General features: G+C 42.4%; 1 protein-coding gene across 1 annotated transcript; it reads left to right on the top strand.

Annotated features, from left to right (window-relative positions):
* Positions 1–35: 35 nt before the first annotated feature.
* Positions 36–23982, top strand: DGKE (diacylglycerol kinase epsilon). Its single transcript, XM_077762867.1, has 11 exons — positions 36–589; positions 10637–10796; positions 12880–12999; positions 14794–14937; positions 15402–15559; positions 15892–15943; positions 17092–17205; positions 18505–18576; positions 21058–21185; positions 22097–22208; positions 22804–23982. Exons 1-11 carry the CDS (start codon positions 135–137, stop codon positions 22981–22983), a joined length of 1695 nt encoding a protein of 564 aa, XP_077618993.1. The 5' UTR covers positions 36–134; the 3' UTR covers positions 22984–23982.
* The last annotated feature ends 3197 nt before the right edge of the window (positions 23983–27179 follow it).

Below are 27179 nucleotides of genomic sequence, written 5' to 3'. Positions count from 1 at the left end.
GGAGACCGCGGGGCCACCCGGGCAGAGGCGCCCTCCGAGTCCCCTGAAAGGCGGAGGGGGGGGCGAGCGGGGACCGCGAGCCCCGGGAGGATCCCGCCTGTTTGTCTGCCAGTTAGAAATCGGCCTTAGACAAGATGGAAGGGGAGAGGCGGCCGGCGCCCTACGAGGGCCTGTTTGCCGACGGGCACCTGATCCTGTGGACGCTGTGCTCGGTGCTGCTGCCGGTGTTCATCACCTTCTGGTGCAGCCTCCAGCGGTCCCGCCGCCAGCTGCACCGCAGGGACATCTTCCGCAAGAGCAAGCACGGGTGGCGCGACACGGACCTGTTCAGCCAGCCCACCTACTGCTGCGTGTGCACGCAGCACATTCTGCTGGGCGCCTTCTGCGACTGCTGCGGGCTGCGCGTGGACGAGGGCTGCCTCAAGAAGGCCGACAAGCGCTTCCCGTGCAAGGAGATCATGCTCAAGAGCGACGGCAGGGCCCTGGACGCCATGCCTCACCACTGGATCCGGGGCAACGTGCCCCTGTGCAGCTCCTGCGTCGTTTGCAAGCAGCAGTGCGGCAGCCAGCCCAAGCTCTGCGATTACAGGTACGGCCTTTGTGGGTACACGGTGTCCCAGGATGCGGGAGAGGAGTCGGGATCAGGATCCTGGAGTGCGCTAGAGACCTACCTTGATCTCTGCCAGTGGCCTCAACTGCCCACTTCAAGGAAGCAAGCTAGTAAACATCCCTGGTATTGGACAAGCAGGTCGGCTTTGCAGTAGGCATTTGCCTAGGTGATACATCTAGCCTCCGCCCCTCAGCCAGCCTGCCCTTTTGGGTAATAGAACTCTGCACTTGACTTTGATCCAGAGGTCTCTAAGTACGGCGTACTTCGTAGCTACCGTATGTTACGTTTTCGCTTTTGTTACCATGGATCATTCCCATTTTAGGTGAAGAAACACGAAGTATGGACAAATTGACTTTTCCTTAGGCTCACAAAACTGATCCAATGTCCTTTTATGAATGGACAGTGAACACAAGCATCATTCCATGGCAGCGCTTTAATTATCTTTTGCAAATACAGATATTGGGGCTGTGGTGAAAGACCAAACTTAAAGGGGTTCTCCTTTTGCCACATGGCCTCCTAGGACAGGAAGCGCCTTAGACAAGAGTCTTGGATTAAGCCAAGAATAGTGTAGTGCCTTCTAAATAGACACACGTTGGACAACGCATGAATGTTCTTAAGTATTCTCTGAAAATGCCCTTTGCTGGTATTAGAGACTCATAATAACAGGGGATGCCGCTCCTGCAGACCATCTGCTTTAACTCAATTTGCAGGTGACAGAATTTTAGGCGGTGGTAAAATAGAACTGGTGTCTGGGATTTCTAACCCCCAGCATAGTGTTGGGAGTACTGACACCTAGCCTTGTCTCAGCCTGAAGTCTGGACATCTTCACCGTCCTGAGTTTCATTTCTGACCAGTAGAAAGGGCCCCGAACATATTTAAGACCTAAAAGAGAAAGCTGATACTAGGTAGAAAGTTACTTTTGTATTCCGTCTGTATTTTTTCTTTTATGTCAGAACCTTTTTTTTAAATTAGTGTGCGCACCGTTACGTCAATACCTATTTTTAAATCTTATTTTTAACAGTTTAACACAAAGAATTTAGACTTTAGAATTTTCAAAAAGATATATTTTAAACTACTACAGGGTTTTATAACCATTTATTTGGTGTCTTTCAAATTTAGATGTTGTGATTTTGGCATCAGTGAGAGCTAGGTTACCAGCGTCTTTAAATAAATTGAGTAGCTCTCTGTATAGGTAAGCTTTAGTCTTCAAAAGCTGGGATTAGTTGGAAAGAAGACATGACTGGCATATTATTTGCTTCCCTTCTTTGTGTCTGTGTAGAATTAGATAAAAGTGGCTTCCATAAATATCTTTAACTGCGTTTCAGATACTCCTTAGCGAATAATCATAGAGCTCTGATCTTCGGCCCAAATGATCTTTCTTAGAAACACATATCTGAGGGGCACCTGGGTGGCTCAGTCGGTTAAGCATCCGACTTCGGTTCAGGTCATGATCTCGCGGTTTGTGGGTTCGAGCCCCACATCGGGCTCTTTGCTGACAGCTCAGAGCCTGGAGCCTGCTTCGGATTCTGTGTTTCCCTCTCCCTCTAACCCTCCCCTGCTTGCGCTCTGTCTCTCTCTCCCTCTCAATAATAAACATTTAAAAAATTAAAAAAAAAAAAGAAACACATATCTGGGAGCACCTGGGTGATGCAGTTAAGCATCTAGGTCTTGATTTCAGCTCAGGTCATGATCTCACAATCATGGGATCAAGCTCCACATCTGGCTCTGCACTGTGCATGAAGCCTGCTTTAGATTTTGTCTCTCCCTCTCTCTCTGCCCCTCCCCCGCTCATTCTCCCTCCCTCCCTCTCCCTCCTTCTCCCTCTCTCTCCCTCCCCCTCTCCCCCTCTCCCTCTCCCCCTTGTTCTGTCTCTCTCTTTCTCTCTGTCTCAAAATAAATAAACATTAAAAAACAACAACACATGGGGCACCTGGGTGGCTCAGTTGGTTAAGTGTCCGACTTCAGCTCAGGTCACAATCTCACGGTTGGGGAGTTTGAGCCCCTCATTGGGTGCTCTGCTGTCAGTGCAGAGCCCTCTTCAGATCCTCTGCCTCCCTCTCTTTGCGTCTCTCTCTCTCTCTCTCAAAAATAAATAAGCATTTTTTTAATTGCATTTGCAAAAAAAAAAAAAAATACGTATCTGATCCAGTCTCTCCTCTGCTTAATTAAACCCCTTCAGTTGCTCCCAGCCACTTACCCTGATGGTCTTTCAGTATAAACTTCAGTTGCTTAACATGGTGCCCAGGGCCTTATGTGCCCTTTGGACCCTGCCTGCCCTTCTGGTTTTCACCTGCACCACCTGAATTAAACTTTAAGCCCCAGCAACGCTCAGCTGGTTGTTAAGCCTTCCTTAAGATATTCAGCTTTTCATATTGCCGCTCCCTTTCTCAAGGCTTTCCTCCCCTGGCTAGCTTTAGGCATCCTTAGAGACTTGTCTTGTGTCCTTTCCTCCCGGAACCCTTGCCTGATCTACCCACCCCCAGCCCCAGAGTTTTCCTTTTTGATAATGACGTAATATCCGGTATCTCCGTGCTTCTCAAAGTAGGTTTCCCAGGCCAGCAGTATTAGCATCATTTGGAAACTTGTTAGAAATGCAAATTCTAGTGTTGCCAAATTTAGCGAACAAGATAAAACATTTGCAGTATTTGGGGCAGACTTATAATACCCCAGAATTATTTGTTGTTTATCTGAAATTGAAATTCAGTTCAGCGTCTTCTATTTTCCTGGCAACCGTACTCCCACCTCATACCCACTGAATCAGGAACTGGATTTCTGGGCTGGAGACGAGCAGTCTTTGCTCTGGCAGACCCTGCAGGTAATTCTAAAGTTGTGTGTACCTTTCACATCACCAGCCTTGTCCTTAATGTTGTGTCCTCCCCTTTGTGCACGATGAATGCGATGATGCATCTTTTTCTCACGAGCTTGTTCTTAGCAGATATTCAGCCCAGCCTGCTAGAGCCCCGTACCACTGGTGGGCATTATTTCTGTGTAACTTAGGCAGTGTTGATTATTCCCAGGAGAAAAGGGAAGTTGTGCGTGTTCTGCAGTGTTCTCCTGTGTTTTAGCCAATAATGTTATGCAGGGCTACTGAATGCTCTGACCTTCCATAGGAATGAGATATTTCAGGAAAATAAACTATCTATTAGAACCTTTCAACACAAGCCAGTCCGCCCCTCTGGGTTTTACCCAGCCCTGGCGGGGGCCCCTGCCATGTCTGTATCACGATGGAAGCTCGAGACTTAAGGGACTATAAAGACTCAGGTAATAACTGATTTTAAAGCCTGTGGCCCAGTTAAGCTCTGCAGAATAAGTGACAAAGGCCCTTTAATTTATACTCATTCAGTCATGATGTAACTTTCACATGGTGAGCATCTGTGTGTTTTGTTTCAGGCGCTGTGCCAGATTCTCCTTTCCCTGTAGGTTTCTTTCTCTGGTGTGTGTTCCCCCAACCGCTGTAATGTGTCTCCGCACCTAGCATCGTATCACTCCTTCCCTGTCCTTCCCTTCTTCCTTCTTAACTCTCACCTGCCTAAAATAAGGAATTGTCTTATAAGCATTCATTATATTTGTTAAATAAACCTTTGTTCCTTAGAGTAATCCATCTCTTGTTAAGAAAACTTAAGGTGCCAGGGCGCCTGGGTGGCTTAGTCGGTTAAGCGTCCGACTTTGGCTCAAGTCATTATCTCTCGGTTTGTGGGTTCGAGCGCCGCATCAGGCTCTGTGCTGACTGCCAGCTCAGAGCCTGGAGCCTGTTTCAGATTCTGGTCTCCCTCTCTCTCTGTCCCTCCCCTGCTCACACAGTCTCTCTCTCTCTCTCTCTCTCTCTCTCTCTCTCTCTCTCTCTCTCTCTCTCTCTCTCTCTCTCTCTCTCTCTCTCTCTCTCTCTCTCTCTCTCTCTCTCTCTCTCTCTCTCTCTCTCTCTCTCTCTCTCTCTGTCTCTCTCAGAAATAAATAAAACATTAAAAAATTTTAAGAAAAAGAAAACTTAAGGTGCCTTTTTACTTATAAGGCCTTTTCTTCCTTACATCCTATCCCCTTCCCCCTACACACACTGATTAATGAAACAAAGCTTCTGATTTTTAGCAGATAATTACATTGGCCACTTTAGTCTTGACTTTGATCTTTTTAAAAAATTTTTATTTGATTTATCTTTTTAAATTTACATACAAGTTAGTTAGCATATGGTACAACAGTGATTTCAGTAGATTCCTTAATGCCCCTTACCCATGTAGCCCATCCCCCACACACACAACCCCTCCAGTAACCCTCTGCTTGTCCTCCATACTTAAGAGTCTCTTATATTTTTTTGACTTTGATCTTAAACTGTGATCTGTGTTCTGTCAGTATGTATTTATTCATTTCATTAATTATCTGAAACAATGAAAGATACCAGATCATCTCCTAGAGCAGAGGTGGACAACCTTTCTATGAAGAGCCAAAACTTAAGTATTTTAGGCTTTGCAGACCATACAGTCTGTCGTAACTACTTACCTCACTGTATGTCATGGTACAAAACCAGCCCTAGACAGCACATAAATGCCTGGGTGTCACTGTACTCCAATAAAACTTTATCGACAACATCAGGGGGCAGACGTATTTGTAGTTGGCCAATCCCTGTTGCAGTGTGAGTATCATAAATGAACATCTCGGGGCGCCTGGGTGGCTCAGTTGGATGAAGGTCCAACTTTTCGGCTCAGGTCATGATCAGGTTTGTGGGTTTGAGCCCCGAGTTGGTCTCTGTGCTGACAGCTTGGAGGCCTGGAGCCTGCTTGGGATTCTGTGTCTCCCTCTGTCTCTGCCCCTACCCCCACTCACTTGTGCTGTCTCTCAAAAGTAAACATTTAAAACATTTTTAAAAAATAAATGAACATCTCAACCTTATGTATAGTTCTGCCATCTCCTCTAGCATACTAAATAAGAAAGCTATCATGAACAGGTAACTTAAAAAAAATAAGTGTTGCCAATAGTTTCTTTTTTCCCCTTGTGAAGCTTCTTTTTTAAAAAATAAAGTGGTCACACTTGACAATAAACTATTAAAAAAAATAAATAAAGTGGTCAGCCACCTGGGTGGCTCAGTCAGTTAAGCGTCTGACTCTTGATTTCCGTTCAGGTCATCATTTCAGTTTGTGGGTTCAACCCCCCGCATCAGGCTCTGCTGGCATTGCAGAGCCTGCTTGGGATTCTCTCTCCCTCCCTCTGCCCCTTTCCTGCTCATTCTTTCTCTCTCCCTCAAAATAAATAAACATTAAAAATTTAAAATAAAGCTGTCATATACCTGCATAAAAATGGCACATAGGATGATGTTCTATGTCCTGATAAAGGTTTTAGTTACATAAAAATGTTCATTTGTCAAAACTCAGCAAATGTACACATTTGCACGTTTGATTGTAAATTTTACATCAAAAGACAAATCCTATAAATAAATGATGAACTCTAGATAATGATATTCCCGTTTGCTGAACTATTTAGGAAGTATCCTGATATCTGCAGTTTACTTGACATACACCAAAAATTAGGTGGATTAATGGATAGAGAGAAATGTAACAAAGCAACTACAGAAAGATATTAATGCTGGAATGTAGGGGGTTTACTGTTTACCTGTTTACTTAAAAAAAAAGATTTTAACACAAAACATTTTAAAAAGTAAGGAGACTATCCTTGTTTTTTGGAAATCCTTGTTGAACTATTGAAAGATAAAATCTCATCGTGTCTGTAATACTTTCAAACGATTTAGCTATATATGAGTTTACACTGAAAGAGACAAAGCAAATGTGGGGGAAATATTAAGAATCAAGAGTGAAGGGTTCATTTAAGGGTATTCATTTTGCTATTCTTTTGACTTCTGGGAGGTTTAAAATGTCCAAATAAAAAGATAAGCAATTAGTCAGTGACATCACTGAAACTAAAATACCAAGACATTATATTAGTAATGTCTTGTTTTCCCATCAGGCTTGAAATCTAAATCAGGTTAAGCACTAATTACAAAATACATAGAGACCAGTCTCAATTTTGAATATAGTATTTGTAAGGAAAAGCATAACGTTGAATAACTAATAAGCATTTTGGCTCTACCTTTACAGAACACAGGCTGATAACAGCCATCATTTTAGTGAGAGGAATCTTTTCAGAAATTTATGAGCATGTAGTAAATGATAAAGGTGTCCCAAATCAGTGGGGACAGAAAGGGCTGTTTTATGAATGGTGCTTGGACAGGTACCCTCTGGGGGAAAAAGTGAGATCTTCCTAAAACACTAGATGCCACAATAAACTCCAAATGGATTAAAGCAGGGGCCCTTAGTTCACAGATGGATAAGGTTCCAAGAAACCCTGACCCTTTCAGGAGGTTCTCAGTGGAGCCGGTAGCCCTGGAAGAAGCACTAAATTAAAGACATAGATATGAAAGCTGAATGGGTGGGAAGGGAGAAAAACTACAGGCGAGTAATTTGCAAATAATTAAGGACTTCAGAGCTTAAAAGCATTTAAGTAAACCCCAAAGGGAAATAGAGATCCATCAAAAACTAAACTTAAGTACATTAAAAAGTAAACTTAAAAAGAAAATTAAAAGAAGTTTGCAATAAATATGACAGAAAAGAGGTTGATATCTTACATCGATAAAAAGTGCATGCAATTATTAAAACCTAGTAAAAGGTGAATATATAGGACATGAATCAGTTCACAGAAGAAGGCAAAAAATATTCAGCATCACCTAGTGATCAGAGGCTTCCAAATTAAAACAAAAGAAAATTTGTTTTCTATCAAATTATCGAGGAATACATTTTAAATACTAATGTGCAGGATTAGCAAGCATTAGACATGACAGACCCCTCCATGCACTGGTAACAAGCACACGGGACAGACAGACCACATCCCAGTCACTATATTGTGTACCTGAAACTAATGTACATTTATGTGTCAGCTGTACTCGAAAAAAATATTGAAAAGAATCTTGGGAAAATGCATGCCCTTTGAGTCAGTAACTTGACTTTTAGGATTCAACAGAAATAATCTCGTGTACGTTTGTGATTGTTCATCTATGTTGTTTATACTTAATAAAATAAGCTATCTAAATGTCTAATTTTTAGAGGTGCCTGACTGGGTCATTCAGTTAAGCGTCTGACTCGTGATTTCGTCTTAGGTCATGATCTCACAGTTCAGGGGATCAAGCCCTGCCGGGCTCCACACTGACAGTGCAGAGCTTGCTTGGGATTCTCTCCCTCTCTCCCTGTCTCTCTGCCCCTCCCCTACTCACACTCTTTCTCTCTCCCTCTTTCTCTCCCTCTCAAAATAAATAAAACTTAAAAAAATAATAAATGGTTATGTTTTAAAATGTTAAATTATGATATATCCATAGATATGGTATAAGCCATATTTTTAAAAATATTCAATGGCATTGGACAACATTCATGATAATGTGGAAAGAAAAGTCCTGTCCAGATGTATATCTATCATATCTCAACTGAGAAACAAACATCTCTATACAATAAAACTGAAAAGTATGGCAAAAAGTGAGGAGTTAAGTGTCTCTGGATGATTTTTATTTAGTGTCTTTTTGTATTTTCTAAATTCTCAAGCATATGCTGATATTATCTTATTGAAAATATAATTTTAAAAACGTATATAGGTAGTTGACAAACGTATTCTGGTTTTTAGAAACTCAAGCAGTACAGCAGTACAGAAGGATATAGGATGAAGAGCAGGTGTTCTCAGCTCTCTCCTCCCACCTTTCTTCCCAGAGGAAACCAATGAGAAAGAATTCAGGGGTCCGCAGTTCAGATTATTCTCAATAACAATATCCTGTTGTAAAGTTAATGGCACGGTAGAGGTGGTTTACTTGGGCTGTATAAGTGATCTATTGTAGTTTCTCAAGCTTAGTTTGAAAAAAACTATTAACTAAACATACGCAAGTTATTTTACAGTTTTCTGTCTAAGGGATCGTGCAGGTAATGCTTCTTTCAGCAGTAAATAGGACTCCTGAGTAAATAGCAGTAATCATTTGAGAAATCTGAACATCCACCGGAAAAAAAACAACCTTAAAATAGAAATCCAAGAGGGTTGACCTTGGGCGAAAGACTTTTATCCTCTTTTTTTTTTTTAATTCATTTAATTATAACCATTATATTCTGTTGGCCTGCTTTTGTCTGTACAGTCAGCTCTGCCTTGTCTGTAAGTGGATTAAAGTCTTAGCAGCTTAATAATAGAAACCTGGGACCTCTACCAACACTGTTCTCTGTTTGTTTCACGCTCGTATCCGGAGAAGCAAATCTGTACACATCTTCTGTCTGTATTTCAAATGCAAACATATAGATTAGTTTTGTATTAACTGCCAACAAGAAATTGACTGTTTTGCTATAGTTACTAAAGTATTCACAGATGGTCATAAATTAAGAGGTTTTCAAACTGGACAGACTGGACCCTGAGGGACACAAACACCCAGGGCAGTAGGGCATTTAATTAAGCAGCAAAGACCGTAGGCCTCACAAATGTTATTTCAACCAATGCACAAATAATTAAAATACAAAACCATTGTTCTAGACCCACATTTGTTTATGTGGATATACCTACTGGCATTTACCATGTTCTAAATTAAAACTGAGAAATTGTTGGGGCGCCTGGGTGGCTCAGTCAGTTAAGCATCTGACTTCAGCTCAGGTCATGATCTCACGGTTCGTGGGTTCGATCCCCGTGTCCGGCTCTGTGCTGACAGCTCAGAGCTTGGATCCTGTTTCAGATTCTGTGTCTCCCCCTCTCTCTGACCCTCCCCTGCTAATGCTGACTCTCTTTCTCTCTCTCTGAAATAAATAAAAAATATTTTTTTAAAAAAACTGAGAAATTGTTTAAATACTTATTTTTAAAGTAACAAAATATTTTTATGAAAATGTAGTGAAAAGAGTGACATTATTTTACCTTTTTGGTACATTTCTTTGGTTTAGAGGCCACCTAGATTCTTCTGTCAGCTTCTGCACTGAGTCTGTACACTCTTGAGAGAAGGAAGATGAAATAGCATCTTAATATTAAAATGATTTTAATCTCAGAGTCCTGGAAGGATCTTGGGGGGCTCCAGACCACACTTGGCTTTTTTTTTTTTTTTAATTTTTCCTATTTATTTTTGAAAGCATGATAGCAGAGAGAGAGGGACAGAGGATCTGAAGCGGGCTCTGCACTCACAGCAGTAAGCCCGATGTGGGGCCTGAATTCACAAACCACGTGATCATGACCTGAGCTGAAGTCGGATGCTCAGCCGACTGAGCCACCCAGGTGTCCCTAGACCACATGTAAAAATCACTGTTAGGGGCACCTGAGTGTCTGACTCTTGATTTCAGCTCGGGTCATGATCCCAGGGTCATGAGATCAAGCTCCCCATCAGGCTCTTCACTGAGTGTGGAGCCTGCTTAAGATTCTGTCTCCCCTCTTCCTCACCCTTCCCCTGCTCATTCGTTCTCTCTCTCTCTCTCTCTCTCTCTCTCCCCCTCTCCCTCTCCCTCACTCACACTCTCTCTCCTTCCCTCCCTCTCTCTCTCCCTCTCTCCCTCTCTCTCTCCCTCTCTCTCCCTCTCTCTCTCCCTCCCTCTCCCTTCCTCCCTCCCTTTCCACCCCCTTTCTAAAAAAAATAAAAATAAAGTTTTAGGGGCTCCTGAATGACTGAGTTAGTTGAGCATCCAACTCTTGATTTCAACTCAGGTCATGATCCCAGAGTCAGGAGATCGAACCCCGCATCTAGCTCTGCACTGAACATGGACCCTGCTTGGGAGTCTCTTCTCTCCCTGTTTCTCTGCCCCTCCCCTACTCACATGTGCATGCGTGCGCTCTCTTTTCCAAAATGACGGGGTTTTTTAGTAATAAAAAACACTCTTAAACTGCCAAGTTTGTTCAAACTTTATTGTTCGTTATCACTGTGCAGATAGTTATAAATCTTCTGTTTGCTAGATTTTATTCCCAATAGTGGTAAGATTACTAAAGGATCAGTTTGCACGTCCGTGAAATTACAGTTTAAAATTAATTATTGTCTTTGTTTCTTCCTTCCCTCAGATGCATTTGGTGTCAGAAAACAGTACATGACGAGTGCATGAAAAACAGCTTAAGGAATGAAAAGTGTGATTTTGGAGAATTCAAAAATCTCATCATTCCACCAAGTTACTTGACCTCTATTAATCAGATGCGGAAGGACAAAAAAACAGATTATGCAGTGGTAAGCGGAGTTCGTGTTTCCTTATGGAATTGATTTTCACAAAGCTGCTCGAGTCCGTGTGCGACAGTTATGTCGGCATTGAGGGAAGAATCGTTACCATGGGCGGTAGAGCCCTGCCCGGTGCTTCGAGAGTGCCGCCAGGGTGGGCTCTTGAGTCCTTCATGTCTAAAGGGAAATTGGAAATGTTCTATTATGGGTCTCTAAATCCCTGCTGCACCTGCATCACTTGGGGAGCTTTTTAAAAACGCAGATTCCTGGGGCACCTGAGTGGCTCAGTCGGTTAAGCATCTGACTTCGGCTCAGGTCATGATCTCGCATTCGTGGGTTCGAGCCCCGCATCGGGTTCTGTGCTGACAGCTAGCTCAGAGCCTGGAGCCTGTTTTGGATTCTGTGCCTCCCTCTCTCTCTGACCCTCCCCTGCTCGTGCTGTCTCTCTCTCTCTCTTAGAAATAAATAAAAACATTTTAAAAATAAAAATTAAAAAAATAAAAAAATAAAAACGCAGATTCCAGAGTCTGCCTCCATCACCAGGTTTGATTAGGAGGCCTCGGGTAGGTCCCAGGAATCTGGATTTCTTTAAGGTCTTCAGACAGTTCTGATAAACAGGCAGATTTGAAATCCATTATTATTATCAGTGAAAAGAAAACCTGGAATTTCCTCACATGTTGTTCTAACAGAATTTTTCTGTTTGGAACTTCATGTTATTTGGAGCATGAGATGCCTTGACAAATAATTTGAACATCAAAACCGTCAACGACACTCTGCAGCATGTATGTGTGGAAACCAATCTAAATGTGTTTTTCAGTCTTTCTGTGGTTCTTAAGGGATAACTGTAAAAATTTGCATTTCCTACTTGACTATGCCAAAATAGTTGAACTATTTCATCTCAATTCAGTTTTGTGCCTTTTCCAGTTTAGGATTGTATATCTTAAATGTCACCTTTGACAGTATTCCTGCCAAAGAAAAAGGCATTGTAAAATTTGAAAACATTATGTTTAATGTTATGATAGATATTTTTTAAATGTACAGTCCCTTAATGTATCTGATTTCAATCTAAGATCAAGAGGGCTGAGAATCACCAAGTAAAGCTGTAGAACATCGTCATTCCCATTCACATCCGCGAGGAGAAGGGAGGGGAGAGAAAGGGTTAGGTCAGAGAAACACAAATTTTATCTGACTTTGGGCTTTGTATAAATCTGGATTCTTTTTTTTTTCTTTTTTTTTTTTAATATTTTTTAAAATTTATNAAAAAAAAAAAAAAAAAAGCCTTGCAAACTAAAATACATTAGACTATATCCAGAGAAGGACAGTCAGGGTAAGAGAGCAGAAAACATCTGCGTCCATGCTGTGAACAGTCGAAAGGTCGTCAAGTGGGTTGCCTAGGAGATGAGACTGACGAAAGATACAATGCTTCAGGTGTTGGAGCACAACAGTTACATGGAAGAACAAATAACATTATTTCTGGCTGCCTTAGGATGCAAAATTAGAATGATGAATGCAAGTTGTTGAAACATAGCTCACTTTAAGTCCAAACTTTCTAACAATTTGATTCAGCAGAATGGGCTACCTTGTTAAATTCAGTTCCTTCCTTCTCACATGAGTATCCATGCATCACTAGGTGACTCATCTAGAATAATCTGAAAGAGATTTGATACATTAAGTGCGAGTTAAGTTATTCATGTCCAAGTTCTCTTTCCATTCTTAGAATTCTTTGATTTATATATTCATTGTAGTGTGATAGTTGTTTTTCTCCCAGCATATTTATATAGCACTATCACTACCAAGAAATGAAAAATTTTATTGCTGGGACTCCTGGGTGGCTCTGTTCGTTGAGCTTCCGACTCCGGCTCAGGTCATGATCTCGTGGTTCCTGAGTTCAGGCCCCGCATCAAGCTCTGTGCTATCAGCTCAGAGCCCAGGGCCTGCTTCGGATTCTGTGTGTGTGTGTCTCTCTCTGCCCCTCCCCTGCTCGCGCTCTGTCTCTCTCTCGACAATAATAAACATTTTTTTTAAAAAAAAGAAACATTTATTGCTCACCATCTTTGAGATCTTAAACCCTTTTCACTTGCATTAATTTTTTTAGCTGGCCTCTAAGCTTGGAAAGCAGTGGAGCCCATTAATAATCCTGGCCAACTCTCGTAGCGGAACGAACATGGGAGAAGGGCTGCTGGGAGAATTTAGGATCCTCCTAAACCCAGTCCAGGTAACTAAAGAGAAAACTTTTCCGTTTTAATCTTCTCACGCTTAGCTTTTCATTTTCCCTAAGTTGTAATGGTGGTTAATGCTTCAAACCAGTCCACCACTTGATTTTAGGAAAGAATTATAAAAGTACCATGCCATTCAATTATATGCAAAAAGAGGTGCTGTCTTGGTGGGGATATAAAATGGCGCAGCCACGTTAGAAAAGTGAAGCAGTTTCTTAAAAAGTCGAGCATATGTTTACCATACCACCCAGCAATCCCATTTCTAGCAGTCTACCCAAGGGAAATGAAACATATGTCCTGCAAAGATTTTCATGCAAATGTTCATAGCAGCAATATTCATAATAGTCAAAAAGTGGAAACAACCCAACTGTCCATTCGCCAGTGAGTTGACAGAACCAGACGTGTAACCACCCAGGGGGTATCGCTCAGTGATAGGAAGGGACGAGGTGCGACCCATACACGCTACTGTGGATGAACCTCAGAACCGTGCCAAGTGAACGAAGCCAGGTTCAAGGACCCACTGAGTATGTCCCTTTATGTGACCTGTGCACAACAGGCCAAGGTACAGAAACAAAGGAGCAAGGGGGTGCCTGAGGCTAGGTCTCCAGGCGGCAGGGACCACAGCCAGACACGGAGGGCCCTCTCAGAGCAGGGAAAGTGCTCGAGGCTGGATTGTGGTGGTTGCACAGCTCCGTAAACTGACTAAAATCCATTTAATTGTGCGCTTTAAGTGAGCATTTCCATATATGTAAGTGGTACCTCAGTTTAAACGATAAGAGTAGAAGGATTGCACCGTAGAGTTTACGCGCTTGCAGCTTCTGGTTTGGAAAACATTTATAAACAACTCCTGTAACACTCAGAAATGGGATAACTTTTTTCTTCCAATTTGTATTTTTCCTTTTCAACCATACATACTTGAGGAAATTATAAAAGTAATAAAAAAGGAAAGAAAATCAGCTGCAGTTTCCCCACACAAATACACGAGTTGGTTTCATTTGTCCATGTTCTTTCCATTCATTGTCTGTGCGTCTACATATTAACGTTGCAATAACAATAATCTAGATTTAAAATGTGTATGGTTTTCAGTACGTAGAGAGTGTTTATCCATGTGTGATACAGTCTTCACAGTTACACCTGAAATTTTGAAAGTAGCTAATTGAATGGGTTTATCCTGTTTATCCAGGCTCCTGCTGTTGGAGGTTGAGTTTGTCTCATAATTATACACCCATAAATAATGCCACACTGAATACCTTTATAAATAGGCGTTTTCGGTTTTTGAAATATTTTCCTAGATTATTTACAGAATTAGAGATATCAAGGGTCCTTGCATCTTTATGCCATTGTACGTATGTTGTAAAATGGCTTTCCAGAAATGTGCACTAACTTGTGCTAGCGATGGATTTGAAAACTCCATCATAAAATATGAAGTGCTCGTTAAGGGTGAACTTAGCACATTCTGGTTTCATGTGAACAGGAAGGAGGCGGTGTCATATAATGGATAGACTCTAGGACTGAATTTGTATGTCAGCACTTACATATTGGGGGAATCACAGGCAACTTATTTAACCCCGCTGCACCTCAACTTCCTGGTCCATAGAACGAGGCTTACTCGTTGCAAGTAGGGCCAGCGTCCGGATGAGCTGCAGTGAGTATCAGCAGTCTCGCATGTAATTAGACACTTTGTAGCCAGCATTGTTCTCTAACCGGATCCGTACTCATCTGGGGGGGACATCATCCTCACCCATGGAAGATGGTGTTGGAAAAAATAAGTTTTCCTCTTTTTTCATTTCTAGGTTTTTGATGTAACTAAAACCCCCCCTGTCAAAGCCCTGCAACTTTGCACTCTCCTTCCCTGTCACTCGGCCCGGGTGCTTGTTTGTGGAGGGGACGGCACTGTGGGCTGGGTCCTGGACGCAGTCGATGAAATGAAGATTAAGGTATCAACCTTTAAGACCTGCGGGCCCTTCACAGAACAGTTCTGAGTTACGGATACAATATTGTGGTTATATATTTTATTATGCAGATGAATATTAGAAGATGTTACCAGGTAGTTTTTTTGTTGTTTTGTTTTTTTTAATGTTTATTTTTGAGAGAGAGAGACAAACAGTGAGCATGGGAGGGGCAAAGAGAGGAGACACAGAATCCGAAGCAGGCTCCGAACCCACAAACTGTGAGATCATGACCTGAGCTGAAGCCGGAAACTTAACTGACTGAGTCACCCAGGTGCCCCGACATTACCAGTTTTGAACATTATGATTAAGCAGTTCCTATAACCTTCAGCAAAACAACATACAGCTGTTATATTTGTGTCTTTCTTGCTTTGGTCTATAAGTTTTGCCAAATAACATTACCCTACAATCATCTGAAGAGAAAAATCTAACACATACCTTCCATTTTCTAGGGACAAGAAAAGTATATCCCGCAAGTCGCAGTCCTGCCTCTGGGAACAGGCAATGATCTGTCCAATACCTTGGGCTGGGGCACCGGGTACGCGGGAGAGATCCCAGTTGCTCAGGTCTTAAGAAATGTGATGGAAGCAGATGGAATCAAGCTAGATAGGTGAGTTTTACTTCCTCCAAAAGGTGGATTTCTGGAGCTTCAGGAATACTGTCTGGTCTAGAAAGGAAGACTTGTGTAGTTACTTACAAAATGTAATTTAAGCGTAAAAGACTGTGTTAATTGTACTCATCCACGATGCTGGGGTTTTATTCTGTTACATAAGGACTGAAGTCACGTTAGGTAGAGTACTCAGCTCAAAATTTGTGTAGTCACTTAGAAGTGCTTATTTTTTCAAATGCTATTTTAATAAAAGTACCTTATCTACAGGCATCCAAAGTTAACTGGCAATTAACTTGGTAATAATTACTTTTTTTTTAACTTTTGTATTTTAGATGGAAAGTTCAAGTAACAAATAAAGGCTACTACAACTTAAGGAAACCCAAGGTATGTTTTCTGGGCCTCAGTTGCAAGTGGTTCAGGAGACAGAAGGGAGTGCCCCCTTGTACACATGTGGCGTGGAGGTGCTTACTCCCTCCGGGGGCTGGTTACAGAGCAGAAGAGAGACCACGTGCTCAGCCCCCAAGTGGGCTTGTAAAGAGGGCTGTGGGAGAAAGCACACTGTGAGTGTGCGCAGTGCCTCCCTGGTAGAGGCAGATCGGGCTGGAAAGGTTTCAGGGGGAGGAGACGGGTGAGGTGGTCCTTAAAAAGTAAACACAATTTAGATTGACAGAAAAAGGAACAAAAGACTTTCCTGGCAGAGGAAATAGATCCTGGGGATGCAAATCATGGTTAGCAAATAATGCAGAGATCAGCTCTGTGTTTTCTAAAAGATACTCTGGGGGTAGAGCGAAAATAACCTTGAAACTTGGACGAGGGCAAAACAACGGGACTTTTAGTAAGAAGACAACGGAAAGACATTGTAGAGGCGGAAGTGATGGAGACTGGGCCGCTGACTGATATTAACGCAAGAGAGAAAATACACATTATACCAGATTTCTAGCTTTTGCAGCTGGATATGTGGGAATGACGTCAACCAATATACAAAGAAAAGGAGTTTCAGGTTTGAGAAAGAGGAAAAGGAGTTAGATTCGGGGTGTATCAGCCTGGAGGCTGTGGCATGTTGGAAGGGGTTTGGAAACGCAGGCGCAGCGCTCAGCAACAAGCCGGGGCTGGAGAAGGAGCCTGAGGAACTCATCCTGGGCTGGGAGATAAATGAAGCAAGGACCCACATCCTGGGTTCACACGGATAGAAACTGAGACCCTGAGCGTTGCAATGAAAGTGAAAAGCAGATGTAATGGGAACACAGGAGAGGCCTGGGTGCCAAGTAGAGCCTTTCTGGATGCTAAGATCTGAGGTGCAGTGTATTACCAAGAACAACAGAGTGAAATTTATAAGGCTTCTATCGGCCTTTGAACCGAAGCTTTATTTCTGGAAACTTCACTGGATAGCATCAGCTCTAAGTGAAATGTAAATGCAGAAAGCATTACAATTTTCATAAAGAACATAGAGACTAAGACTTAACATATTTAACATATGTCACAGGCTTAGACTGAAGCACACTGCAGTTGCTTATTCTTTGCCCTTTTCACAGGAATTCACGATGAACAACTATTTTTCTATTGGACCTGATGCTCTCATGGCTCTCAATTTTCATGCTCATCGCGAGAAGGCACCATCTCTGTTTTCTAGCAGAATTCTTAATAAGGTGTGTTGGATAAAATAACATTTCCTGCTTATCACCGAAGGTACAGTAAAAATAGTTCAATTATATCTAGCACTCTTCCAAGTAGATTCAGAAAGAACTTACTTATGGAAACATTTACCTGCTCTGTTTTGTGTAAGACTGTCGAATTAGATCCTTAAATGTGCTTTACCAAAGGATTTTGTAACTATGACAAGCTTTGTAAAATTCGGAGAATGTTTTACATCACGTTCTGCTCAAGTAGCAACTAAATGAATACATGAGAGCTTATCTTACTTAAAGGCCAACGGACGTTGGAAAGAATTTTAGGCAGGATGAAGTTTTGGTGAAGTCATGAATGGGAAAAAAAAAATAGATTCCTTTGGCTTCAGAACAAAGCCCCAAAATGCAGATGAAGAATGAGAAGGAGCAGTTTGTTTGCCATGGCTTTTACCTACGATCCTCACTCTGACTCCTAATATAAGTGATTCCTTTGATGGAAGTTTCATTTTGGAATTTTTATGGCTTTTGGTGATTGAGCAACAAGATGTAAAAATTAAATGCAAAACAGTTTTGCTCCTGGTTCAGTTTTACAAATATTTCAAATTTACAAATAGTCACCTATTACTAATACAGTTGCTAAGGCCGCAAAGCCTGCTGTTTGTATGATTAGTAATTAACATCTCAGAGACCCCATCGACCTTTCTGTTTCTGGAAGTGATTATAAGTGTCCATTAGGTGTATCTGTGTTCCTTTCTTTTTTTTTTTATTTTTTTTATTTTTTTTAAATTTTTCTTTTGAGAAAGAGATAGAGACAGCATGAGCAGGGGAGGGTCAGAGAGAGAGGGAGACACAGAATCTGAAACAGTCTCCAGGCTCTGAGCTAGCTGTTGGTACAGAGACCGACGCGGGGCTTGAACCCACAAATCGTGAGATCATGACCTGACCCGAAGTCGGACGCTCAACCGACTGAGTCACCCAGGTGCCCTTCTGTGTTCCTTTCATTATGATCTCAAGTTCTAGGAACAGGTGGAATTTTCTAAGTTTGATACAGTATTTCTTTATAAAATGGAGCTTTTTTACATTTTATACGATACTAGGAGAAAGCAGCATTTAGGCACAAACACTCCTATCTCACATTTCCCCTGAAGAATGGGCTAATTCAGCTCAGAAGTAATGTGTCCTCTCTTCCTATGAGAGCCTAGTGCAGCGTAAGGAAACCAGACTCGACGGTCCCGTCAGGGAACGTTGGTCCGGTGTCTTGTCTTGCCTACGAGCTTGTTAGGTTGCTTTAATATCCCGTTTTCTGTCCACTTCTCACAGGCTGTTTACTTGTTCTATGGAACTAAAGACTGTTTGGTGCAAGAATGTAAAGATTTGAATAAAAAAGTTGAGGTAAGCTTTTAAAGTTTTAGGTGGTCTCTGGATTATAAACTTACTTTAACAAAATACTGAATTTTCTGGTAACGTATTTTACTAACATACGTGGAATATGTATTGTGGGCCAGGCACTTCACTAGGTGCTTTATACACATTACCCCACTAAGCTGTCACCACAGTCGTACAAGGCAGGCATGACCCTATTGCCATTATGCAGAAGAGAAAACTGTTTGAAATTATGCCTTTTACCCAAATACACACATAACCAGGATTTGAACACAGGTTTATCTCACTCCAGTCTGCTTACTGGATACTGAGCAGCCGGTATTCATACCTGATGACAGGTGTGAAGCAGTCTCACATGGTGCCTGACTCGTCATTGACTCTCAGAGGAAGTTTAAATGCAAAGTTTAATTTATGTAACAATTGTGATGTACCTCTCTTAGATACGAAAGCAAAGTCAAGATGTAGGAGTGTTAAAAACAGAATATTAATGAGTGCTTGTTGCTACAGTGTCCCTGACATGATATGGCCAAGTCTTGTGTATATTCCTTGCTTGCTTCCAGAAAGAATCTGTAATGGTTAACAGTACCATTAATACAGAGAAGCCTAAAAAACTAGTAAAAGGAGTAAAAGGGGAAGAGAGGGGGAAAGAGCAGAGTGAGTGGGAGCTGTGAGGAGCCTGACGATACGTGCCCCAAGCAAAGCTGCAGCAGTTAGGCTGACGCTGGGCTCACGGACTTTGCGGCCATGCTGCAGGAGGAATGGCAAGATTAGTCAAAAAAAAAAAAAGTTCCATCCACTTTATCACATTTCCTTTATCCTGGGCTTCGATAGAATTGGTGGAATGGGCAGCAAACACAGTGACACTTTATTGTGTTGTCTGATATCTTATTTCTACAAAAATTATTTATGAAGCCACCTACAAAATGCCAGGCACTGTCCTAGGTACTAGGGATACAGTGATAATCCCTGGCTCTTGCTGAGTTTACAGTGTCGGGGAAGGAAAGCATTTAAACCACATTGCAGTACAGTGTGAGAGGCGACGTGATCAGGATAATACAAGAATAAATAGGTCTTCCGTCTTTAAATTTTTTTAATGTTTATTTATTTTTGAGACAAAGTGTGAATGGGGGAGGGGCAGAGAGAGAGGGAGACACAGAATCCGAAGCAGGCTCCAGGCTCTGAGCTGTCAGCCCAGAGCCCGGACACAGGGCTCAGACTCCTAAATCGCGAGATCATGACCTGAACCGAAGCCGAACGCCCAACCAACTGAGCCACCCAGGCGCCCCAGTAGGTCTTCAGTCGTATCAGAATAAATGAGAGCAGTGCCTGACCAGGGGCTGGAGAAACTGTCTAGGGAAAGTGGCTGTAACAGGTCTTTCTGAAGGAAGTGGCCATAAGAGATGGCAGAACTAAAAAGGAGGTGGAAATTGTTCTCGGCTAAGAAGAGTGTGCAGAGGCCCGGAGGTGAGAGAGAACGTGATGTGTTCGAGGGAGTCCCAGCTGGAGGATAACTTGCAGGACGGACAGAGGGACAGAGGCAGGAGCAGAGGCCAGATCTCAGAAGGGCCCTGTTGGCCCATTAGAGAACTTGGGGTTCATCCTGAGCTCGAGTCAAGCACTGGAGGGCTGTAATCGGGATGACATATTTGCATTTCATAAGTGCCCATCCCCCTGCTCTGACAGAGATGAAGAAGAGGAGAGAGAGGCCAGAGAGGAACACGTTAGGGCAGAGCTGAGGGTGTGCTGGACTCGGTACTGTCCGGAGCGACAGAGAGGATGGACCTGGAAGCAGGGGGGAAAGGCGAGGAAATCAAAGATGACCCCCAGGTTTCCGGCTTAGGCACCTGAAGCCTAGCGGGTGGTGCCCTTTCCTGGGAAGTAGTTGGTAGGGGCCGCAGCAAAGATGCTTTGAGTTAACCCAGTTTTGTGCCCGGGAGTTTCAGGTGCCACAGTTGGTTGGAAATGTTTTATGGGCAGTAGGATACACAGATCTGGCCCGGTTCACTTTCCTGGACCAGCAAGATAGAGCTGTCAGGACCGAGATGGCAATTAACGACACAGCCATTAATGCCATCCAGAGTCTGCAGCCTGAGAAGAGAGAGGAGCCTAGGACACAGCTAGAGGCGAGAGGCAGTGACTGACGAGGAACCGGACAAAGAGGGTGTGGCTCCCAGACGTGAAGGAAGGGAGTAGGTCTGGAAGGAGTGTCAGGTGCTACCGGAACAGCAAATTAGATACGGCCTGAAAAAGATGAGATTTAACAACAACTGCCATTTTACCTTGGTTAAAAAAATGAAATTGTTACAATTCTTACAATAACCACTGAACAGGTGGGAAGGACAGACTCCTTGAGGAGGGCGGGGAGGAAGTAGTCTTCTCCTACACGTGTGTCTCTCGCCTCTTGCATGTGTGCAGAAGGGCGTGCGTGATTAGTGGGTGTGTGTAGAACAGTATGCCCTGTAGTAACTAACTACTTGTGTTCTGTTAAAGCTAGAACTGGATGGTGAGCGAGTAGAACTGCCCAGTTTGGAAGGTATTATAGTTCTGAACATCGGATACTGGGGCGGCGGCTGCAGACTGTGGGAAGGGATGGGAGATGAGACGTACCCTCTAGCCAGGTATGTACATGTGTTTTAGGACACTTTTCTTTAAAGCAGTCTGTTATTGGGGTGCCTGGGTGGCTCCGTCACTTAGGCATCCGACTGTTGATTTCAACTCGGGTTATGGACTCATGCTTCATAAGATTGAGCCCCATGCCCAGCTCTGCACTGCCAGCTTGGGATTCTCTCTCCCTTGCTCTCTGCCTCTCCCCTGCTCACACGCGTGTGTTCTGTCTCTCTTACTCACTCTCAAAAAAAAAACATAGGGGTGCCTGGGTGGCTCAGTCAGTTGGGTGTCTGACTTCGGCTCAGGTCATGATCTCGCAGTTCATGGGTTCAAGCCCTGCATCAGGCTCTGTGTTGACAGCTCAGAGCCTGGAGCCTGTTTCAGATTCTGTGTCTCCCTCTCTCTCTGACCCTCCCCTGCTCACACTGTCTCTCTCTCAGAAATAAATAAAACATTAAAAATTTTAAAAAAGACAAGAGATTGTGGAGAATCATTTAAAAAATAAACAAATAAAAATAAACATTAAAAAAAAGCAGTCTGGGACACCTGGGTGGCTCAGTTGATTAAGCGTCTGACTTCAGCTCAGGTCATGATCTCATGGTTCGTGGGTTCAAGACCCACATTGGGCTCTGCACTAACAGTGCGGAGCCTGCTTGGGAGTCTCTCTCTCTCCCTCTCTCTGACCCTCCCTGACTTGTGCTTCTTCCCTCTTTCAAAATAAATAAATTTTTTTAAAGCACTCTGTCGTTGTTTATAGACTGTTAATATTTCTCAAGTTTTTCTGTTTTGTATATCTCATTAGTACGAATACCTCATTAAATAATAAGTTGATTGTCCACCTCTATGAAAAATTATTTGTCCTGACGTGACTGAACTTACCTCATTGCATCACGCGATACATGTGTCCTTTTTCCAACTGTAGGCATGACGACGGTTTGCTGGAGGTCGTTGGAGTGTATGGGTCTTTCCACTGTGCTCAGATTCAGGTGAAACTGGCAAACCCTTTTCGAATAGGACAAGCACATACAGTGCGGGTAGGTGAAACGTTGCTCTGTATTTCATATGTACATAGTGAGTCCCATTTCTAAGTTGCTGATCTGTAGCGAAAGATATACACATTACAGCTTTCCTTAGCAGTGGTTCACGGAGGCACCTGGGTGGCTCAGTCAGTTAAGCATCCGACTCTTGATTTCGGCTCAGGCCATGATCTCAGCGTTTATGGGACTGAGCCCCACCTCGAGCTCTGCACGGGCGGCACAGGGAGCCTGCTTCAGATTCTCTTTCGCCCTTTCTCTCTGTTCCTTCCCTGCTTGTGCACATATGTGCTCTAAGTAAATAAATTAACTTAAAATTTTGTTTTTCTAAAAAGTAAATAAACAGTGGTTTACACCCACACTGTTACTCACCCTCCACCAAAAGCTTCTGTGTGATGGGGAAGAAACAAAGTGTTCAGTAGAAAAGAATCCCTTAAACAATTGATGAATAGAGATATGTTCAGATTGATTTTCCAAGAATGGAATGTTAAGAATTGTCCCTAAGAAAAGTGAAGGGACTATGGGTAATTTCACTAAGACCTTTCTGAGCTCTTGGGAACTGACTTCTTTCTAATTATTTGTTCCCTACTACCAGTTGATTTTGAAGTGCTCGATGATGCCAATGCAGGTAGATGGAGAGCCCTGGGCCCAGGGCCCCTGCACGGTCACCATAACTCACAAGACACACGCACTGATGTTGTATTTCTCTGGAGAACAGACGGATGACGACATCTCCAGTACTTCAGATCAAGAGGACATAAAGGAAACCGAGTAGTCAGATGAGGAAGTGAAAGTTTAGAGTAGAATCCTTCCAAACAGGTAGATACGTATTCATCCAGAAGTAGAATCCTCTATCAGCTGTTTGGTCTTAATTTCACCAGTAGTAGAATGGGTATACATTTATGTAAATAGCATTCCAAAAACAGCCGAATTTCCAGTTGTTTACATACGCCTGTTCTCTCTTCAGCAAAACAGTCCCGTCGTATAGTACTAACTTTAAAAAGTCACAGAACGGTAGTGACCTGCAGGTGAGATGTCTGTCACGGCTTTATGTGTGAGGGTGGGACTCGCTCCAGGGTCCACGCTCTCCTTCCTTATCCTTAAGCGCACATTTGATGGACACATTACACGTCCAGCAAGATGTAGGTGGAAAAATCATTGCCGTCTTAATTTTTAATGTGGTGACGCCGTCATAACATTTTAGAAATTGACTTGCTTGTTTGAACGGAGTTGACTAGCGTCAGGCCAGCAGGGGTGGTGCAGGGCCGTCCGCTGTGGCGGGCCTCAGAGAACCTCTGCAGGCCCGTGCTGCGTGGACCCCTGCAGATCCGTTTCCAGGAAACCTGAAACAGAGAAGTGTTAAAGGAAGACAGTACTTAAATTTTTTATGTAACTTTTATCTTAGGAGCAAATTGAGACCCCCAGATGTTGCTTGGTTAACTCTGTTAATGACCACATAGCAGCTCATTTATGACCCGTGGAGCCAGAAGACACCCACACAGTTGAACTGATAAAGATTAACATTCAGAGCACTTCGTTTCCAAGCTGGACTGTTAACCAGTTTTTCCTGAGTAAGAGACAATATCAACAATTGAAAAACAGTACTACAGAAAATGTATTTGCCCGTTAGTTGCTCAAGAAAAGTTCGATAATGATTAGTAACTCCTGAAAGCTCAGTGGTCTTGTAGTATTTGAAGTACAGTCATCTTTTTTTTTTTTTTTTTTTTTTTTTTTTTTTTTTTTTTTTTTTTTTTTTTTTTTTTTTTTTTTTTTTCTGAGAGAGCCAGCGTGAGCAGGGAAGGGTCAGAAAGAGGGAGACACAGAATCCGAAGCAGGCTCCAGGCTCTGAGCTAGCTGTCAACACAGAGCCCGATGTGGGGCTTGAACCCACGAACTGTGAGATCATGACCTGAACCAAAGTCAGACACTTAACCGACTGAGCCACCCAGGTGCCCCTATAGTCGTCTTTTATATCCAAAGTACTTCACAGAAATCTCCTCTGGGGAAGCAGGCAGGATCCTGTGCTGAAATGTTTATGTCGTATTTATTTTAAAATGAGATTTTTTTAATTTATTTTCTTCATTGTGGTATACTTGTGTTTAGTGTTTACAGCATATGGCTTTATTTAATAAGTTAAATTCATCACATAAATTCAGCTAGTCACAATCAGAAATGTAGCCTGTTGACCAAGGAATTAAAACCCGCAACCTAATTCTCCTGACATATATATCATCCAGATATTCTCATTCTTCAGAAACATTAGTCAATATTTTTTAAAAAGAGGGAGAATGAAAGCACTGGCAAACTACTCTTGCATAACTGAAAGTTTTGTGTTATGTTTTATTTCACTCTCAGTTGCCAAAAACTTGTTGAAGGGCTAGTCTCGTGGTTCCCCACTAGAGGGCACTCTCCTGCTATGAACCCGCCTGCTCCCTCAGGCCAGCGAGGCTGACCCATAGGGCCTCCAGCCTGGGGTTTTCCAACAAACAGCCTATTTGTGAGCACGGTGGTCTTTCATGATGTTAATCTCTGAAAGACTAGAATGTACCCCCCAAAACACCAATAGCGTCCTGTAAGGATCTATTATGAGTCTATCTTCCATGAATTGCCATAAACTTAAATTTCACTCACCTTCAGGCCAGGGCCATGTTATAAAGGAAAAACTTAGTAGTGATACAGTAGTCAGTGCATTGTATAGAATACTTTGGATTCTGCTTCAGTTAACCTCTTCCAGATCTCAACAGGAGATGCTAAAGCCTAGTATTGAAAGATTCTGTGAGCAGATCTGTATTTACCTTTTCATATATCTTTCGTGGTAGGAAACCTATCATGGTTGCTGGGAGAGTTTTGTAGATTTTCTTTTATGGACTAAACATGTTTTGAGTATAACAAATTTTATTCCTTAACTCATGGTCAATATTGTTACAGATAGCACATTTTATAAAGATACTGTTAAGTTCACTTTGTTTCAGGCCGTAATTTATCTTAATATAATTCCACAGTGCTAACTGTAGAATCAAAGTAAATAGTTTGGGATGTCAGAGTTAATCAAAATAACTAGATAGTTTTTATAATCGTTAAAACCATACTTTAACCATAACGTTACATCGAGTTTAGAACAGGTTTATATACAACACCCTTGTTTATTTAAACACATTATTTTTTTCAGTTTTCACAATCCCGTAAGGTTTTTCCCTGCTGACCCTTCATGAAGTTTTTCTGTTACCTGATTCATTCAGAATTAGTTTTCATTTAGGAAGCTTATTTCTGAATACCATATCATCAAACATCTTATATAAGCAAATCCATTTACCTTTTAGGCACATTTATCCAGCATGTCAAATAAAGGTATAGGCACATGTCTTGTTTTAAAAAGGATAGTTTACAAGACTCATGTTGCAAGTATATTCTATTTAAGAGTAGCAGTTGTTGACGTGACCAGTGATTCCATACTTTACAAAAAATAATTTGCCGTAATATTTTCCTGTTCCATTTTGAATTGTCGTGACCTAAACACAGTAAGAAATTCTACGTTCTCAGGAAGAAATGCATAAAGTGAAGCCTAGCTCCATGTCTGTTTTCACATTTCTCTCCCCCTTTACTGTTCTCCTACATTCCTAACCCCTTCACCTTCGTGGCTTACACACTGAGCACCTGGCAGCTCGTGTGGACCCTAAGCAGACGGTGATCACTTTTCAGTGCTTTTTATGTTGCGTAGAAATCAAACTGACTTGTGTTTCAAAACACAGGTTGTCTGATTGTGAGATTACACGATCTTAAATGGGTTTTAGGTTTTCTGCAGCCATTGGCTGGGAACCCCTAATGTAGCTAATGTTTATAAAGATTTTATAGTCAGAATTATTTATTTTTATTTTTTTAGGGTGTGTCAAAACGTGTAGTATTTGCTTTTTGGAATATGTTTGCCTACTTCGAGTTGTAAAATATTCTGTGACTCAGAAATTGTAAAGTCCTTTTTGCGTTGTAAAAATGAATCCTACCAGCATGTCAAAAGAAAAATAGTTTGCATTTGTAATATAAAGCAAAACTGTATTTACTGTATATTACGGAATTTTAAATTTGCACTAACTAGAAAACTCTAAAGGTTATGTTAATTTACAGATTCACGTGGATCCGAATACATAATTTGTACTTACTTGGCCAAAAAGGTCAGTAGACTAGATGATAGTTTTGTGTGGCTTTTCCTTGAGATGATAACATTGAAGCAAGAACCAGCACTTTATATTCAGAATTTTTTTTAATTCTACCTAATTTGGGACAATGGAATGTAGGTAAATTTATAAAAAATATATATATATAGGAATTTAAAAAGAAAAGAGTGTTGTTGCTCTGTCCCAATCCGAAGGAAGGAAGGCACGTTTCCAGCAACAAGACAGAAGAGGTGGTTTGGGTTTTGCTTTTGAAGTGCGCCCTGGCTTTCTCCGAGGGCCCCTGTGCGGCCAGCCTCCTCCTGAGCGAAGTGGGCTCTGCAGGGTGTCGGCAGCGTGGGACTCACCGGGGGAGCTCAGAGGCCGAGGCCCGCCCCTGACTTCATGAAGCAGTGCCTCTGGGGGGACACGGACGTTCCGCTTTCATCCACAGGCGCCTCGAGTGCTTCTCACCCGCACTGACGTTTGTAAAGCTGCTGGTCCGTACCTCGTGTTCACCCAGGGCTCCTGCTGGGCGGATACCACGCAGGAGAATTGAACTAATCACATGTTCTTAAAATCGTTTTTCCTTCACTCCACTAACTGCGTTCTCTCCCCACAAACCACTCTTCTAAAGGACTGCTATGAACAGTTGGGTCATATCCTGTCCAAACTAACGTCTTTGTCTAGACCACCACATAAAAATGGGTAGCCTCGGATTCTTATGTGGAAGCAGATTTTGGATTATGACCCAGGGAGTCTTAGAGAACAGGCAGTGCTCAGGGGCTGTGGAGTGGGCCCCCAAGGGGCTCCTGCTTTCTCCCCT

The sequence above is a fragment of the Crocuta crocuta genome, unplaced genomic scaffold (genome assembly GCF_008692635.1).
Source record: "Crocuta crocuta isolate KB4526 unplaced genomic scaffold, BGI_CrCroc_1.0 scaffold144, whole genome shotgun sequence".
NCBI lineage: Eukaryota > Metazoa > Chordata > Mammalia > Carnivora > Hyaenidae > Crocuta > Crocuta crocuta.
This window is presented reverse-complemented; position numbering and strand designations above follow the sequence as displayed.

Bases quoted from the DNA above. Each gene is read 5' to 3' on its own strand.
- DGKE (XM_077762867.1), top strand. From the start codon at position 135: ATGGAAGGGGAGAGGCGGCCGGCGCCCTACGAGGGCCTGTTTGCCGAC. The intron at 590-10,636 runs GTACGGCCTTTG...TCCTTCCCTCAG, and splicing joins CCCAAGCTCTGCGATTACAG to ATGCATTTGGTGTCAGAAAA. The intron at 21,186-22,096 runs GTATGTACATGT...TTCCAACTGTAG, and splicing joins GAGACGTACCCTCTAGCCAG to GCATGACGACGGTTTGCTGG.